This window comes from Phyllopteryx taeniolatus, chromosome 1, assembly GCF_024500385.1.
Source record: "Phyllopteryx taeniolatus isolate TA_2022b chromosome 1, UOR_Ptae_1.2, whole genome shotgun sequence".
Classification (NCBI taxonomy): domain Eukaryota; kingdom Metazoa; phylum Chordata; class Actinopteri; order Syngnathiformes; family Syngnathidae; genus Phyllopteryx; species Phyllopteryx taeniolatus.
Genome location: NC_084502.1, coordinates 15,470,912 through 15,486,140, shown reverse-complemented (window position 1 = coordinate 15,486,140; position 15,229 = coordinate 15,470,912). Strand labels below are relative to the sequence as shown.

The window sequence follows — 15,229 nt, the reverse complement described above, 5'->3', positions numbered from 1 at the left end:
AATTAATACATTCTATATTTAACAATTAATATTCCAAGCTGTCATTATTTAGGCACTTAAAATTATTCAAAGGAAGGATATATAATAAATCTATGAAAGTAGAAAGGAAGTAGTCGTGTTGTTCGAAGTCTTTCTGGTAGCATGTGTTTGTTTTGACTGAGATACAATTGTTTCTGGCAAAACCAAAATGTTCCCGACAAAATGAGAATGTTCCTAAGAGGTGATGGTAGGGGTTGGTTGGCATCTGAGTTCTACGCAGATAACAAATGAGAGTTGTTTTATTCTCCATCAAACTTCTTTGGCTCACCTGCATAGGAGACAGACAGCACTAAAGTACAGATATCGTCATACATAAAACCTATGATAGAGACATTTAAAATATACAGTGGGAACGGAAAGTATTCAGACCCTTAAGTTTTTCACTTTAAAATTGCATCGATTTGCTGAAATCATTTAAGTTCATTTTTTTCCTCATTAATGTACACACAGCAACCCATATTGCCAGCAAAAAAAACCCAGAATTGTTTAAATGTTTTCGGATATATTAAAGAAAAACTGAAATATCACAAAGCCATAAGTATTCATACCCTTTGCTGTGACACATATATTTAACTCTGTTGCTGTCCATTTCTTCTGATCATCCTTGAGATGGTTCTACACCTTCATTGGAGTCCAGCTGTGTTTGATTACACTGATTGGACTTGATTAGGAAAGCCACACACCTGTCTGTATAAGACCTTACAGCTCACAGTGCATATCAGAGCAAATGAGAATCATGAGGTCAAAGGAACTGCCTGAAGAGCTCAGAGACAGAATTGTGGCAAGGCACAGATCTGGCCAAGGTTACAAAAAAATTCTGCTGCACTTAAGGTTCCTAAGAGCACAGTGGCCTCCATAATCCTGAAATGGAAGACGTTTGGGACGATCAGAACCCTTCCTAGAGCTGGCCGTCCGGCCAAACTGAGCAATTGGGGGAGAAGAGCCTTGGTGAGAGAGGTAAAAATGAACCAAAAGATCACCGTGGGTGAGCTCCAGAGATGCAGTCGGAAGATGGGAGAAAGTTCTAGAAAGTCAACCATCGCTGCAGCACTCCACCAGTCGGGGATTTATGGCAGAGTGGAAACCTCCCCTCAGTGCAAGACATGTGAAAGCCCGCATGGACTTAGCTAAAAAACACCTAAAGGGCTCCAAAATGGTGAGAAATAAGATTCTCTGGTTTGATGAGACCAAGATATAACTTTTTGGCTGTAATTCTAAGCGGTATGTGTGTGGAATAAAACAAGCACTGCTCATCACCTGTCCAAAACAGTCCCAACAGTGAAGCATGGTGGCGGCAGCATCATGCTGTGGAGGTGTTTTTCAGCTGCAGTGACAGGATGACTGGTTGCAATCGAAGGAAAGATAAATGCGGCCAAGTACAGGGATATCCTGGACGAAAACCTTCTCCAGAGTGCTCAGGACCTTAGACTCGGCCGAAGGTTCACCTTCCAACAAGACAATGACCCTAAGGACACAGATAAAATAACGGAGTGGCTTTAGAACAACCTAGTGACTGTTCTTGAATGGCCCATCCAGAGCCCTGACTTAAACCCAATTGAGCATCTCTGGAACGACCTTGGCTGTCCACCAACGTTCAGAATCTAACCTGACAGAACTGGAGAGGATCCCCAAATCCAGGTGTGAAAAACATTGCATCATTATTTTTTAATAAATCTGCGAAAATGTCAATTATTTTTCTGTCAATATGGGGTGCTGTGTGTAGATTAATGAAGAAAAATTTTCATGATTTCAGCAAATGGCTGCATTATAACAAAGAGTGAACAATGTAAGGGGGTCTGAATACTTTCCGTACCCACTGTAGGACTGTGTAGGAATATGTAAGAATAGAAATAAAAGTAGGCGGCACGGTGAACGACTGGTTAGAGCGTCTGCCTCACAGTTCTGAGGAGCGAGGTTCAATCCCCGGTCTCGCCTCTGTGGAGTTTGCATGTTCTCCCCGTGCCTGTGTGGGTTTTCTCCGGGCACTCCGGTTTCCTCCCACATCCCAAAAACATGCATGGAGGGTTAATTGACAACTCTAAATTGCCCGTTGGTGTGAATGGGAGTGCGAATGGTTGTTTGTTTGTATGTGCCCTGCGATTGGCTGGCAACCAGTTCAGGGTGTACCTCGCCTCCTGCCCGATGAGACCTGGGATAGGCTCCAGCACGACCGCGAACCTATTGAGGAGTAGCGGCTCAGAAAATGAATGGATGGATGGAGAAATAAAAGTACAGATACATCAGATCTTGTAAAATACATATAACATAAAGTTGAGCAGTTCAGATCATATGTTGAATTGTCGAGTTCAGTATAGCGATGACATTTGGTATAAAGGATCTTTTAACAGTACAATATATTGTTTGGTCATCGCGATGTGAGCATGCGCAGTAGTCATATCTAAAGGTCAGGGAACTGTAGGGGGCAAAAGAACATGCACTCTGCGCATCATTCCACCAGTCGCAATCGTACTGTGAATTGTGTAAGCTCGCAAAACATTATCCAAATAAGAGGTAAAACGTTTTTGCTTCGTTGTTCATTTGTCACTCCCAGCTGTAGGTTACTGTAAAACTGTCATGTTAAACAAATAAACGAATGTCCACTAATCTAAGTGCTATCATATAGTGATAAGAAAAACTAGACATGGTAATGAGATTAGCACCGAAAAATAAATAAAATATATATCAGTAAATTATTACCCTTTTAAACAACACATGGAGCAGCCCAGAGGTGTGGTGTCGTCCTTGGGTGCTTCAGAGGACGTTTTGGACTATCCATGCTTCAAGGAGAGTTTAAGGTAATGTCCACATACTTTTAATACAGTTCGCAAGCAGGCAGTATACCGTAATTTCTCGTGTATAATGCGCACCCATGTATAATCCGCACCCCCAAAATTGACCAAAATTCTGGAAAGCCCTTCAACCTTGTATAATGCATTTTTACAATGCATGATTTTGCTTCTACCCATATGATCAAAGCATGAAGTATTATCTGTATTTTGCTAGTTGTTTCAAACAATTATTCTGAAGTTAAGCCCTTAATTTGAACATGTACTTTCTTTTTGTCTTGCTCTTATTTTGAAATTCACAGCCCTACTTTTATTTAGTAAATGAGAACGCACAGTTGTGCTCATATGTTTGATTACCGAGGCAGAATTTGTAAGATGTGAACAATTCTTTAAATAAAACATAACCATAAAGAAATTAATGATGGTTGTTGTTCAGTCATCAGTTTTGTTTAAAAAAAGAAAAACAATATTTCACAAATTTTGCTTGGGTATGTAAACTTAGGAACACAATTGTACATATGCAGTCATGTGTACCCCTGTCATATTGGAATGAAAGTGTAGGCCACACCTTTTTCATATACTCTAGGTGGCATAGGAGAATGAAAGTGTACAACGTTTTTATAACCTCTAGGGGGCGGTGGAATAGTGGAATGAAATTGTACAGCTTTTTGATAACCCCTAGATGGCGGCATACATTCATAAAATGTGAGTCTTTTTCTTTTTCTCCTATACCTATGTATAATATGCACAACTGAGGTTTGACAATTTTTTTGCGGGGGGGCAATGCACATACACGAGATTATGGTAACTCACTAGCTAGTGCTAGCACTAACGTTTGTAAGTAAACATGCTGGTGTTCTGTCGATTTATGCTCTCAATGTTTTTTAGTTTAAACTAATCACTCAAATATAGAAATACTAATGCATATAATGTTAAAATGTGTAAGATTACAAATTAAAAGCAAAAATGTATTAAAAACAAATGAATAGTTTTAGGAATTTCCTGTACATGCTACAGTATAACTCGAAATTAGAAATCTGTGCAGGCCAGTCAAATTCATCCACGCCAGACTGTCATCTGTCTTTATGGACATTGCTTTGTGCACTACTGCACAGTCATGTTGGAAGAGAAAGGGACCATCTCCAAACTTTTGCCACAAAGTTGGGAGCATGGAATTGTCCAAAACCTCTTGGTATCAGAATCAGAATCCTCTTTATTTGCCAAGTATGTCCAAAAAAAACACAAGGAATTTGTCTCCGGTAGTTGGAGCCGCTCTAGTATGACAACAGACAGTCAATTGACAGAGAACACTTTTGAGACATAAAGACATTGAGAAAAACAGTCACTGAGCAATAAAGGGTTGCTAGTTATCTGGTAATGCCGGTACAATTATTATTATTTTGGACAATTGTGCAAAAGATGCAGAGTCCTCTAGCACTTAGAGCAGTTTGAATGACTAATATAGCCATAGTCCGGTGCAATGACCATTGTGCAAAGGGCGTCGAGACTTCAAGGAGTGTATCCAGTTTAAAGTGAAAAGTAGCGCGATAATCTGGGACAATGTTGATTGTGCAAATGTTGCAGATAGGCCTCAGTCAGTGTGCAAGTGGGGCAGATGCTACTCTGGGATGAGTGGCCAGTATTGGTCGACAACAGATATGCAAATAGTGCAGCGTGGCCAGACTACTACAGTGAGTGTACGAGTAATGTATAATTGGCCCGACAGAAATGTGACAACAAACTCAAGACAATAAAAATTGGCCGCATGTTGCAATGGAATTGTAGGTTAGCTGTTTTAAGAAGTTTCTTGCAAGAGGGAAGAAGCTGTTTGAATGTCTGCTAGTTCTAGTTTGCATTCATCGGTAGTGCCTAGCTGAGGGAAGGAGCTGGAAGAGCTGGTGACCGGGATGTGGAGGGCCCGAGAGGATTTTGCACGCTCTTGTCTTAGTTCTGGCAGCGTGCAAGTCCTCAAGGGTGAGTAGGAGGGTACCGACAATCTTTTCAGCAGTTTTGATGGTCCGTTGCAGTTGGAGTTTGTCCTTTTTTGTAGCAGCACCAAACCAGACTGTGATGGAAAAACACAGGACTGATTCGATGACCGCTGTGTAGAACTGCCTCGCAGGAAGTACATCCTCTGCTGGCCCTTTTTGAGGACGGAGTTGATGTTGATCGCCCACTTCAGGTCCTGAAAGACTGTAATTCCCAGGAACTTGAAGGTCTCGATGGTTGACACAAGGCGGCTGGACAACGTGAGGGGCAGCTGTGGCGAAGGATGCCGCCTGAAGTCCATGATCATCTCTACAGTCTTGAGCGTGTTCAGCTTCAGGTTGTGTCGGCCGCACCACAGCTCCTGCCGATATGCTGACTCGTCACCGTCTTTGATGAAGCCGATGACAGTGGTGTCATCTGCAAACTTGAGGAGTTTGACAGCCGGGTGCGTTCAGGTGCAGTCGTTCGTGTAGAGAGAGAAGAGCAGAGGACACAACCTATGCAGAAGCATTCAGAGTTCCCTTCACTGGAACTAAGGAGCCAAGCCCAGCTCCTGGTAAAAACAAACCCAAACCATAATCCCCCCTCCAACAAACTTTACACTTGGAACAATGCAGTCAGACAAGTACTGTTCTCCTGGCAACTGCCAAACCCAGATTCGTCCATCAGATTGCTAGATGGAGAAGTGTGATTTGTCACTCCAGAGAGGTGTCTCCATTTGCTCTAGAGTCCAGTGGCAGCGTTTTTTTACACCACTGCATCTGATGCTTTGCCATTGCACTTGGTAATGTATGGCTTGGATGCAGCTGCTCGGCCATGGAAACCCATTCCATGAAGCTCTCTGCGGACTGTTCTTGAGCTAATCTGAAGATCACATGAAGTTTGGAGGTCTATAGCGATTGACTCTGCAGAAAGTTGGCGACCTCTTCGCGCTATGCACCTCAGCATCCACTGACCCTGCTCCTGCTCCGTCTGTTTACGTGGCCAACCACGTGGCTGAGTTGCTGTCGTTCCCAAACGCTTCCACGTTCTTATTATACAGCTGACAGTAGACTGTGGAATATTTAGGAGCGAGGAAGTTTCATGACTGGACTTGTTGCACAGGTGGCAGCCTATCACAGTTCCATGCTGGAATTCACTGACCTCCTGAGCACAACCCATTCTTTCACAAACGTTTGTAAAAACAGTCTGCATGCTTAGGTGCTTGATTTTATACACGTGACTACGGAAGTGATTGGAACACCTGATATCGGTATTTGGATGGGTGAGCAGCGAATACTTGTGGCAATGTAGTGTATATTTCAGGCTTACAAAAATCGCAATGTAATTGTTTCCATTATTATCCAGTCCTACTGTTTAGCTTAAGATACTTTTAACATTTTTTTTCCCAACTGCAGCCCAACACATAGTCCAGCCTAAGTGTGAGTATTAGTCATCGGTGTGGGATGGATATAAGTCTAGCCTAAGTGTGAGTATTGTTCATAGGTGTGGGATGCAGCGGATGTGTTGATAAAGGCAGCTGTGCCCCTGACCACCAGTGACACAAAGACAGTGTCGGAATGGACTAAACAGATGGCTACACTTCCCCAGGCATCAAAGCTGGCCACTCGAATTCTGCTGCTCACGTTGTTATTTGAGGTATCCAGATTCTTTTTACTGCAGTCCCAGCCATCCCAGGCAATACTGATGTTTGTTTTTTCTCCGAAGGAACTGAAGCTCATGTGTACCACAGTGGTAGAGAGGAGTGGCATTCTGGATTTACTCATTAAGCTGCTTGAGGTGGTGCAGCCCTGTCTGCAGGCAGCTAAAGAACAGAAAGACATCCAGACACCAAAGTGAGTTTCAAGGATGCTAAATAGTCTGTGACATAAAGAATAACTGCCCAACCATATGTTACGCCTGTTTTTCTGAGTACACAAATCCTGAATCTTGCCCATGTTTCTCCATTTACAACATACATTGTCTACAGGTGGATCACACCAGTCTTGTTGATTATTGACTTTTATGAGAAAATGGCAGTGTCTTCAAAGCGTAGATCACAAATGAACAAGGTAAAATGCAGTTCTTCGATAGATTGTAGTTACAGCATGTGTGAGCTTTATATCACGTGTTCAATGTTGTGTACATCCCTAGGTACTACTAATGTGTTGCACTTTTGATTTCTCTTAAGTATCTTCAGCCTAATGGGAATAACTGGAGATGGTTTGATGACCGCTCAGGGCGTTGGTGCAGTTACAGCGCCTCCAACAACAGCACTATTGACTCTGCATGGAGGGCTGGGGAGAGCAGTGTCCGTTTCACAGCTGGGCGCAGACGATACACCGTTCAGTTTAACAATATGGTGCAGGTATACACAAACTCATTGCGCAATAAATGGGGATGGCCTCTTTTTAGATTTTAGTATGGGTTCCTTTCTAATGTAATAACCATAATCTTTGGTGTAGGTAAATGAGGAGACTGGTAACCGGCGGCCAGTGATGTTGACTGTTCAGAGGGTTCCACGCTTGCCCAAACCAGCCAAGACTGGCTGCATTACAGACACTGAGAGAGAAGAGGGAGACAGGTGCAAAGCAGAAGAAACTCAGACTGATATTGACTCTGGGGCAGCAGTGGAAATGAGTGCCCCCAAGGATGTTTCTAGCCACCTTAAGGAAGTCACCTCTGGCCCCACATCTTCCCAGGAGTCTGACTCTTTCCAATGCTCGGATATTGTAGGCCTGAGTGACGACATGACCACCATTCTCATCCGTGCTTGTGTCAGCATGATTAGTGTCCCTGTGGACCCAGACACCCTCCATGCAACACTGCGTCTCTGTTTGCGTTTGACCCGAAATCACCACTATGCCATGATGTTTGCTGAGCTGAAGAGCACTCGAATGATTCTTGGGCTGACACAGACCTCTGGGTTCAATGGCTTCACACCTCTTGTTACGCTACTCTTCAGACACATCATAGAGGATCCAGCTACTCTGCGGCATACTATGGAAAAGGTTTGAGTCTGTTGTGATTTGGTGTATTTTAGTTCCTGCACTTAATTTCAACTCAACATATTTTAGGAAAGGAACTTAATTGTGTAAATGTACAAAGAGTTACTGTCTTTTGCTACAGGTGGTGAGATCTGCAGTGACCAGTGGGGCAGGTAGCACCACTTCAGGAGTGGTGTCAGGGAGCCTCGGCTCAAGGGAAATTAACTATATCCTGCGCGTCCTGGGCCCTGCTGCGTGCCGTAACCCCGAGTGCTTTGCTGAAACTGCGAGCAATTGTGTCCGCATTGCCCTGCCAGCACCCCGTGGAGCTGGCACAGGTGAGTAAATAAAGATTTCCATGAGCTGTGGCAATTTATTTTTCCTAATCTGAATTCTTTCAATTTGTTTTCTGTTTCCAATAGCCTCTGACGATGAGTTTGAAAATCTTCGTATTAAGGGCCCTAATGCTGTTCAGCTGGTGAAAACAACTCCTCTGAAATTGTCCCCGCTACCTTCTATTCCTGAAACCGTCAAGGAGGTCATATACGACATGCTCAATGCCTTGGCTGCCTACCATGCTCCAGGAGAGCGTAAGATATTTTAATTGGGTAACATAGGGCTGCAATGAATCGTCAAATGATTTATTTACAATAATCTCTGCCTCGAAGCTTCGCAGTGATAATTTCTCCACACGGATAATGTTACTGCAGACCCATGCGCCACTCCATGTCGAAATAAGTTGGTGCGATGGTGCTGAGAGAGGAAGAAAGAGTGTATTAAAGACAATGTCCAAAGTCTGGGATAATTTCAGATTTAAAGAATATATAAAGTGCAATGCGTCTACAGCAAAGCAGAATTGTTTTACACAAAAGCACATCTACAATCACTGGCACAAGGTAATATAAACATCGCTAGCTGATTTAATATAGCCTACCACCGCTAGTTACAATGTATTGTAATGCCCCGCGCTGCGGTCACTGCGGCTGTCCAACGCGTAGTTTGCCTTTATACTGGAGCGCAACCCACACGCGCAGTTTTGAAAATGTTCTGGAGTTCACCTCCAAGTCGGGGTGTCGCTACAACTGGTATTGGCTAGGACACCACAGGGTGGAGTTTTCTCTGCATTTTTTTGGGCCATTTCCGGTAGCCGTTTTTACTTTCCGTAACAAGGAACAAAGCAACAAAAATGGCGACTGTGGAACAGTGTCTGCTAGAACAAATGGACTTGGATGACCAGATGATACGTTTAATTATGCTGCAAAATCAATCGAGAAGGCGGTGGCGTAGATGGTATGTAGAACCAAGGGGCTTGCCTCGTACGTCATCACAGCATGTGACTAAAACGGACCAATCACGAGAGATGATCTTTGCGGCGTTCGGCGAAGTCACATTTTGATTTGGATTTTTTTTAAGGGGCCACTGGATATTTGTTTCATTTTATTTAATATTTTTTTCTTTTTGTTTTCTACACAAAATGTATTTCATGAGAAAATGGGCAAAATACAATGGAAAATTCCCATTTAATGTTATGTAATTTTAAAGAAATGCTATATCTGCATATAGAGGGACCAAAGTTATAATATTCATTTTTTACTTTTTAAAACAATCAGCCGATTAATTGGTTGTCTGATTTTTAATGGTGATATTTTGCCAAATATCAGGATCGGACGAAAAAAAAAACTATAAACGGTCAGGCACTAATGGCGACCCCAAGTGGACAAAGTGTACCTCTCATACTTACTTTGTATTGGTATTATTTAATGCAAAATCAGTTTTTATCTGAGAAATCGATGGAATAATAGGTTCTGACAATATTTGATAGCAGCAGCTCTAGTCGAATCACATTCTGTGTAGGAGTCATTTGAACTTTATGGTTAAACATTTTGTTGTTTTGTGGTCTAGCTGAACGTCCAGATGAACGGGTGCCTGCTGTTCCTGGTGGCCAAGACCTGTGCCAGATTTTGCAGGATGTCGGTGATGATGTTTACCAACAGTACCGTCTCACTCGACAGGGCAGTGACTTTGACTCCCAGTCTGCATTCCATATCAATGTGAGATTTATTGATGATAAGCCTTATTTCAGCTTGTGTGGTGAAAACATACAGATAGTAACTAGCTTTATAACCTTTTTCCTAGACTCAAGTTTTTGCTGCGGATGGAGCTGTGGCAGAGTCGTCCCAGTCTGGCACACCGCAAGGAGAAGGTGAAAACATTCATTTTAGTTGCCTCACAAAGTAGCATTTTAAAAATAAAAAAGACCTTTAGACTATTTAAATGGTGTAATTTAACTTGCAAGACAACTGGCAAAAGACAATCAGTGATATACTGCATGTACTTTCATAGCCTCTACACCTGAAGAGATGCGGGAGGAAAAGAAGGAGCAGGAGGGAGATAAGAATAGCAGCTCAGAGGAGGCTAAAGCTGCAAAGGTAAAGGCGAGCAAACCTCTAATGCCTACCTCCACCATCCTGAGACTGCTGGCTGAACTGGTGCGCTCCTATGTTGGCATTGCCACACTAATTGCCTCTTACTGCTACACTGCAGGACAGTCTGAGCTTATTAAGGAGGTGGGTAACAACTTGTTTTGTTTGACAAACACTTAGTGGTGTCTTTCCCTTTAGTTCGAGTTTTTACTTGTTTCATCTGTATCCTACCAGGATTGCAGTGTGCTGGCTTTTGTGCTTGACCACTTGCTGCCTCACACCCAAAATTCAGAAGACAAGGACACCCCAGCCTTGGCCCGTCTTTTCCTTGCCAGCCTGGCAGCTGCCGGCACTGGCACTGATGCCCAGGTTGCTCTGGTTAATGAGGTGAAGGCTGCCCTTAGTCGGGCTTTAGGAATGACAGAAGGTGCTGAAAAACATGCTAGGTAAGCAGGATTAGTTACAAATACACTCTGATGGTATTACAACCATTGATTGTTGTTGCAAACTTCAAATGCCTGTCTGTCTCCAGGCTTCAGGCAGTGATGTGTATCATCAGCACCATCATGGAATCATGTCCTTCCACGTCCAGTTTCTATAGCACAGCAGCGGCCAAGACACAACACAATGGCATGAATAATATCATAAGGCTATTTCTCAAGAAAGGATTGGTTAGCGACTTGGCCCGTGTGCCTCACAGCTTGGATTTGTCCAGGTATGTGATCAAGAGTACTGTAATTGACATGGCCTCAGTATTTGACTGGTTTTTACAGATCTTGAAAGGTTCCGACATTGTTTCTATTTTAAAGCAAGGCTGTGTATATATGCTACTGCAAAAAGTTAGGGATATTGGGCTTCTGGGTGAAATTTCAGAAAGAACCTAAAATGCACTCTTGACCTTTACAGGGGACCTTGACTTGACCTTCTTTTAACTTATAAATGCACATGTTCAGTTGTTAAATGTTTTATGACTTATGGTTGCCTTCCAAGGAGCTGAACAGCCAAATTGATCCATTAATGGAACGATACATTTCCTGGTTCAATTGCAATTATTGAAACATTCTTCATTATGATTTTCACATTTTGAAATCATGATACCAAGACGATGACTAACAATTGATCAACATTGCCTTGCCATTGTGAATGAGGCTTCAAACAATGTTCTCAAAGTAGCAATGTGACAAGTGACCACCATTTACTTATCGAATAAAAACACAGATTGAGCACTTCAAAGGCCTCTAAAATCCTCCCTTAACAAATAAATTTACGAGAAAATAATTGGTGACTAGGCGGCACGGTGGCCGACTGGTTAGAGCGTCAGCCTCACAGTTCTGAGGTGCGGGGTTCAATCCCCGTCCCCGCCTGTGTGGAGTTTGCATGTTCTCCCCGTGCCTGCGTGGGTTTTCTCCGGGCACTCCGGTTTCCTCCCACATCCCAAAAACATGCATTAATTGGAGACTCTGAATTGCCCGTAGGCATGACTGTGAGTGCGAATGGTTGTTTGTTTCTATGTGCCCTGCGATTGGCTGGCAACCAGTTCAGGGTGTACCCCGCCTCCTGCCCGATGACAGCTGGGATAGGCTCCAGCACGCCCGCGACCCTAGCGAGGAGAAGCGGCTCAGAAAATGGATGGATGGATAATTGGTGACTAGTAGGGGTGTCCCGATCCAATCTTTGAGATGGGAAATCGGTTCGATGTGGGCAAAAAAAAAGAGAGAGAGAGTATCTGCTCAAACTCGATTTAAAATCTCAGATTTTACCACTCTTAATATAAACGGTCAGTCCATTCCATCCTCTGCCTCCAGCACATCTATACAGCAGCGCTCGAACGGCATACACAGCCCATGTGATCACAACAACAGGTTGCTAAGGTCCTAACATAAGTAGCAAGGAATAAGAGTGAATGCTGTTTGTCATTTTTTGACACTCCAGTTGAAGTTCACTGTAAAACTAAACTCTCATAACAAAACAATTACACCTATTGAATGTTCAAATACATCAGAGTTCGCAATTTAAAAAAAAAAAAAAATTGTTGGTTTTATTGGTTATTTTGCACAATTTTCTAATATAATTTATTCCATTGCAGTACATTCTTATTTTTAGTTACTTTATGTAACCCATTGGTTATAATAAATTGCTGAGTTTTTCTCAAACCAAAGTTTGCTGATTATTGCGCTCTGTTTGAGTATGGCACAGTACATGTATACCTGTACATACCTGGGCGAGTTAAATAACAAAAAAAAACATGGTTTACCCAAAATTATGGAAGTGATCAATTTAGTTTATTTACCTCAGTTATGTTTGTTTGGCTCTTCCACTAACAAAGCATGAAACCCTCTTTTAAATATGGAAAATTTCATACACATTCGCGTTCACGTCCTCGTTGTCCCTAATGTAGTGGCTAATTAACCCACGATCGCTAAAGAAGAGAAATAAAACGTGCGTTGTGCTGATGCAGTCTACTTGATGGTGTTGATAAACTGTCAGTGATTGTGTAGTCTTGTAGTTTTGACCAAAGAATGAGCATGACCTAACATTAGCAAGGCTACGAGACTACTGGTCCACATTGAACTCATGTACTGACTTGGATGAATTTGCTTGAATAACATTACTTATCTCATTCAGCTAAATATTTGGTGTCTCTTTGAGTAATTTTTTGAAGAATGCAGTCATTTTGCATGGGGATAGACAGACACGGTGAAACAGTTTAATCCTTAAAAAATGGAAGTCCGTTACATGATCAGAACAAAATTTGATATAATCTTTGTACTGTACTATCTACTCAAAATTGTAGCTTTAAATAATCACAGCTTTTGCATGATAGTTTGCTGAATGCAAGTAAGAATTTTCAATAATTTATGACTATTTCCCAAGCTATTATTGTCAAGGTTATAATAGACTTGCTTTGTGGGGGTGTCTTACATCTTCAGGCATCTATAGCATCAAGTCGAATTAATTGTTAGCACCAAACTTCATAGTTGAACACAATAGCTTTATAAGTAGGTGCATAGCGTCTTTCAGCCAAATCCATCCAGAGGTTCCTGAGCAATAGCATTATTTGCGAAATCATGAAACGTTATTACAAAACTGTAACCATGACAACCAATACTGCCATTTTCAGTAAGGTAGAAGTACATTATGGGTTCATAGTATGTCCACATTTGAATAGCTTAGCTTCATTATTTTTATTTTGGGAAAAAATAGACCATCCTTTTTTTTGTTTTGTTTTTTTAAAGACATTTTGACAGACATTTTTTTGTCAATGTATGCTAATTAGGGCCTTTAAATGAACGCTCTTATAAAAAATGAGTTGAAAATAAAATAGAATTCAGCATGCCCAATTAGATTTACATGAATTTTCGTAGAGATGACGTTATTATGACGTTATACTGTTTTACTCTTATTTGAAGGCGGTTTTTGACTAGATTTTCTATAGGTGGTGTCACACCAAAGTAGGGCTGAACAATTGAGTTCAAACTGACATAGCCATGTAATTGAATGCAATTGTCAAACTGAAACGGCTGCTAATAAATAAATGCTCACGACATACGAGCGAGCGTATCTGATAGGTGTGCGCTGTAAAAATGTCTACCAAGGTCCTCCAAGCAGAGAAGAGCTCGGCAGACAGGCTCACTGCTACTGACGAGGACTGAAGACTTTGTATTAAAAAAGTTTATAGAAGTTCAAATTAATTTCACCTGTAAAGTTGAGGTTCATCCTGATATTTCACCCGAAAGCCCAATATTTGTAACTTTAAGGTAATTTCTGTTTTTAGTCAGTCATGTACTGGTTGTATTTGGTCCCTTGTTATCCTGTTATTGCTAATCAGTGAAGGCTTCACAGGGACTACAATCATAACAATTAAATTGTATCTAGTTCAATTTAGAGAAAAAGGAGCCTTTCTTTATGTGATATTTTTGTGCAATTTTTACTCATGTATGTGTAAGTAATGCCTAATAATTAATATTTATTTAGCCCCAACATGGCCAACACTGTGAATGCTGCCCTTAAGCCTCTGGAGACCTTGTCCCGCATTGTTAACCAGCCCAGCAGTTTGTTTGGGAGTAAAGGATGCTCCAACAAGAACAAGACCGAACATGACACAGTGGGTGCCGCAAGGGATAGCAACAGCAACACTCAAGATCAAGGTATCCACATGCAACTTCACACATCAGATGGTGTAGGTCACAAAAAGACATGTACTCAATTCATCGAGGAGCGTTTTAAACTTACTTGACACTGCTACATCCGTGATGGGCCTGTCACATAGATGTACGTGCCACCCCTGAAGATTAAATTACATACTCTTGAGTTTTTGGAGTCGAGGCATGTCTTTTAACCATGAAATATCATTCAGTTCTGGTTAAAATTGCTGCTAGGCTGCCCCTCTCCCCAAGGGATGCTGATTAGTGAATTCTTGCGAGATCCAGTGTTTACGAAGATGTAATTTACTGATTTCTGGCATCTGTTACAGGAGAATCTGGTGAGGCAGAGCCAGTGGAAGGAAACCACAGGGTTCAGGGAGCAGACAGTGACTTGATGGATGGAGAAACGGAGGGAGATACTGTTGTCATTGCTGGTCAACCAGAGGTTCTCAGCACACAGGCTATGCAGGTGTTTAGCATTGTTTTATACAGGCTATTTACAAGCTGTCTCACTAGATCTTCATTAGGGGTCAGAACATCCCCCACCCCCACGCCCCAGTCCGCATGTGTCCCATTCAGTTCATAACACACACAACCCCCCCCCCCCCCCCCCATTTACCAATGAGATGACACTGTACACGCCAGAGCAAAGTAGAAAGTCAGCCAAGATGGTGGCTGCATGGTTGCAAATGTATGTTAGAAATCCCATGTTATAAGTAGGATGCGTCATCTTCATCATGCCCTTCCAGCGATGCAGCAGCCAATCATATTGCGGTGGGGCACATCACCAGAAATCTTGTTGAAGAGATGCAGACTCGATAGTTGCAGTAGTCCTACAATGGTACTACTGAGTCTGTATCTCTCAAACGCAAGGTCTCTGG

At 42.2% G+C, this 15,229-nt stretch overlaps 1 protein-coding gene across 12 annotated transcripts in view; it reads left to right on the top strand.

Moving 5' to 3' along the window:
* huwe1 (HECT, UBA and WWE domain containing E3 ubiquitin protein ligase 1) overlaps positions 1-15,229 on the top strand; it is a 64,851-nt gene that overhangs the window by 30,030 nt on the left and 19,592 nt on the right. For all 12 annotated transcript variants that reach the window (XM_061774959.1, XM_061774979.1, XM_061774988.1 and 9 more), the window contains 14 exons: positions 6,300-6,452; positions 6,522-6,649; positions 6,784-6,865; positions 6,985-7,161; positions 7,259-7,804; positions 7,923-8,118; positions 8,203-8,370; positions 9,683-9,831; positions 9,917-9,983; positions 10,124-10,347; positions 10,438-10,649; positions 10,736-10,918; positions 14,179-14,351; positions 14,678-14,817. In XM_061774959.1, coding sequence (XP_061630943.1) covers positions 6,300-6,452; positions 6,522-6,649; positions 6,784-6,865; positions 6,985-7,161; positions 7,259-7,804; positions 7,923-8,118; positions 8,203-8,370; positions 9,683-9,831; positions 9,917-9,983; positions 10,124-10,347; positions 10,438-10,649; positions 10,736-10,918; positions 14,179-14,351; positions 14,678-14,817 — 2,598 coding nt within the window. The remainder of the gene's footprint in view (positions 1-6,299; positions 6,453-6,521; positions 6,650-6,783; positions 6,866-6,984; positions 7,162-7,258; positions 7,805-7,922; positions 8,119-8,202; positions 8,371-9,682; positions 9,832-9,916; positions 9,984-10,123; positions 10,348-10,437; positions 10,650-10,735; positions 10,919-14,178; positions 14,352-14,677; positions 14,818-15,229) is intronic.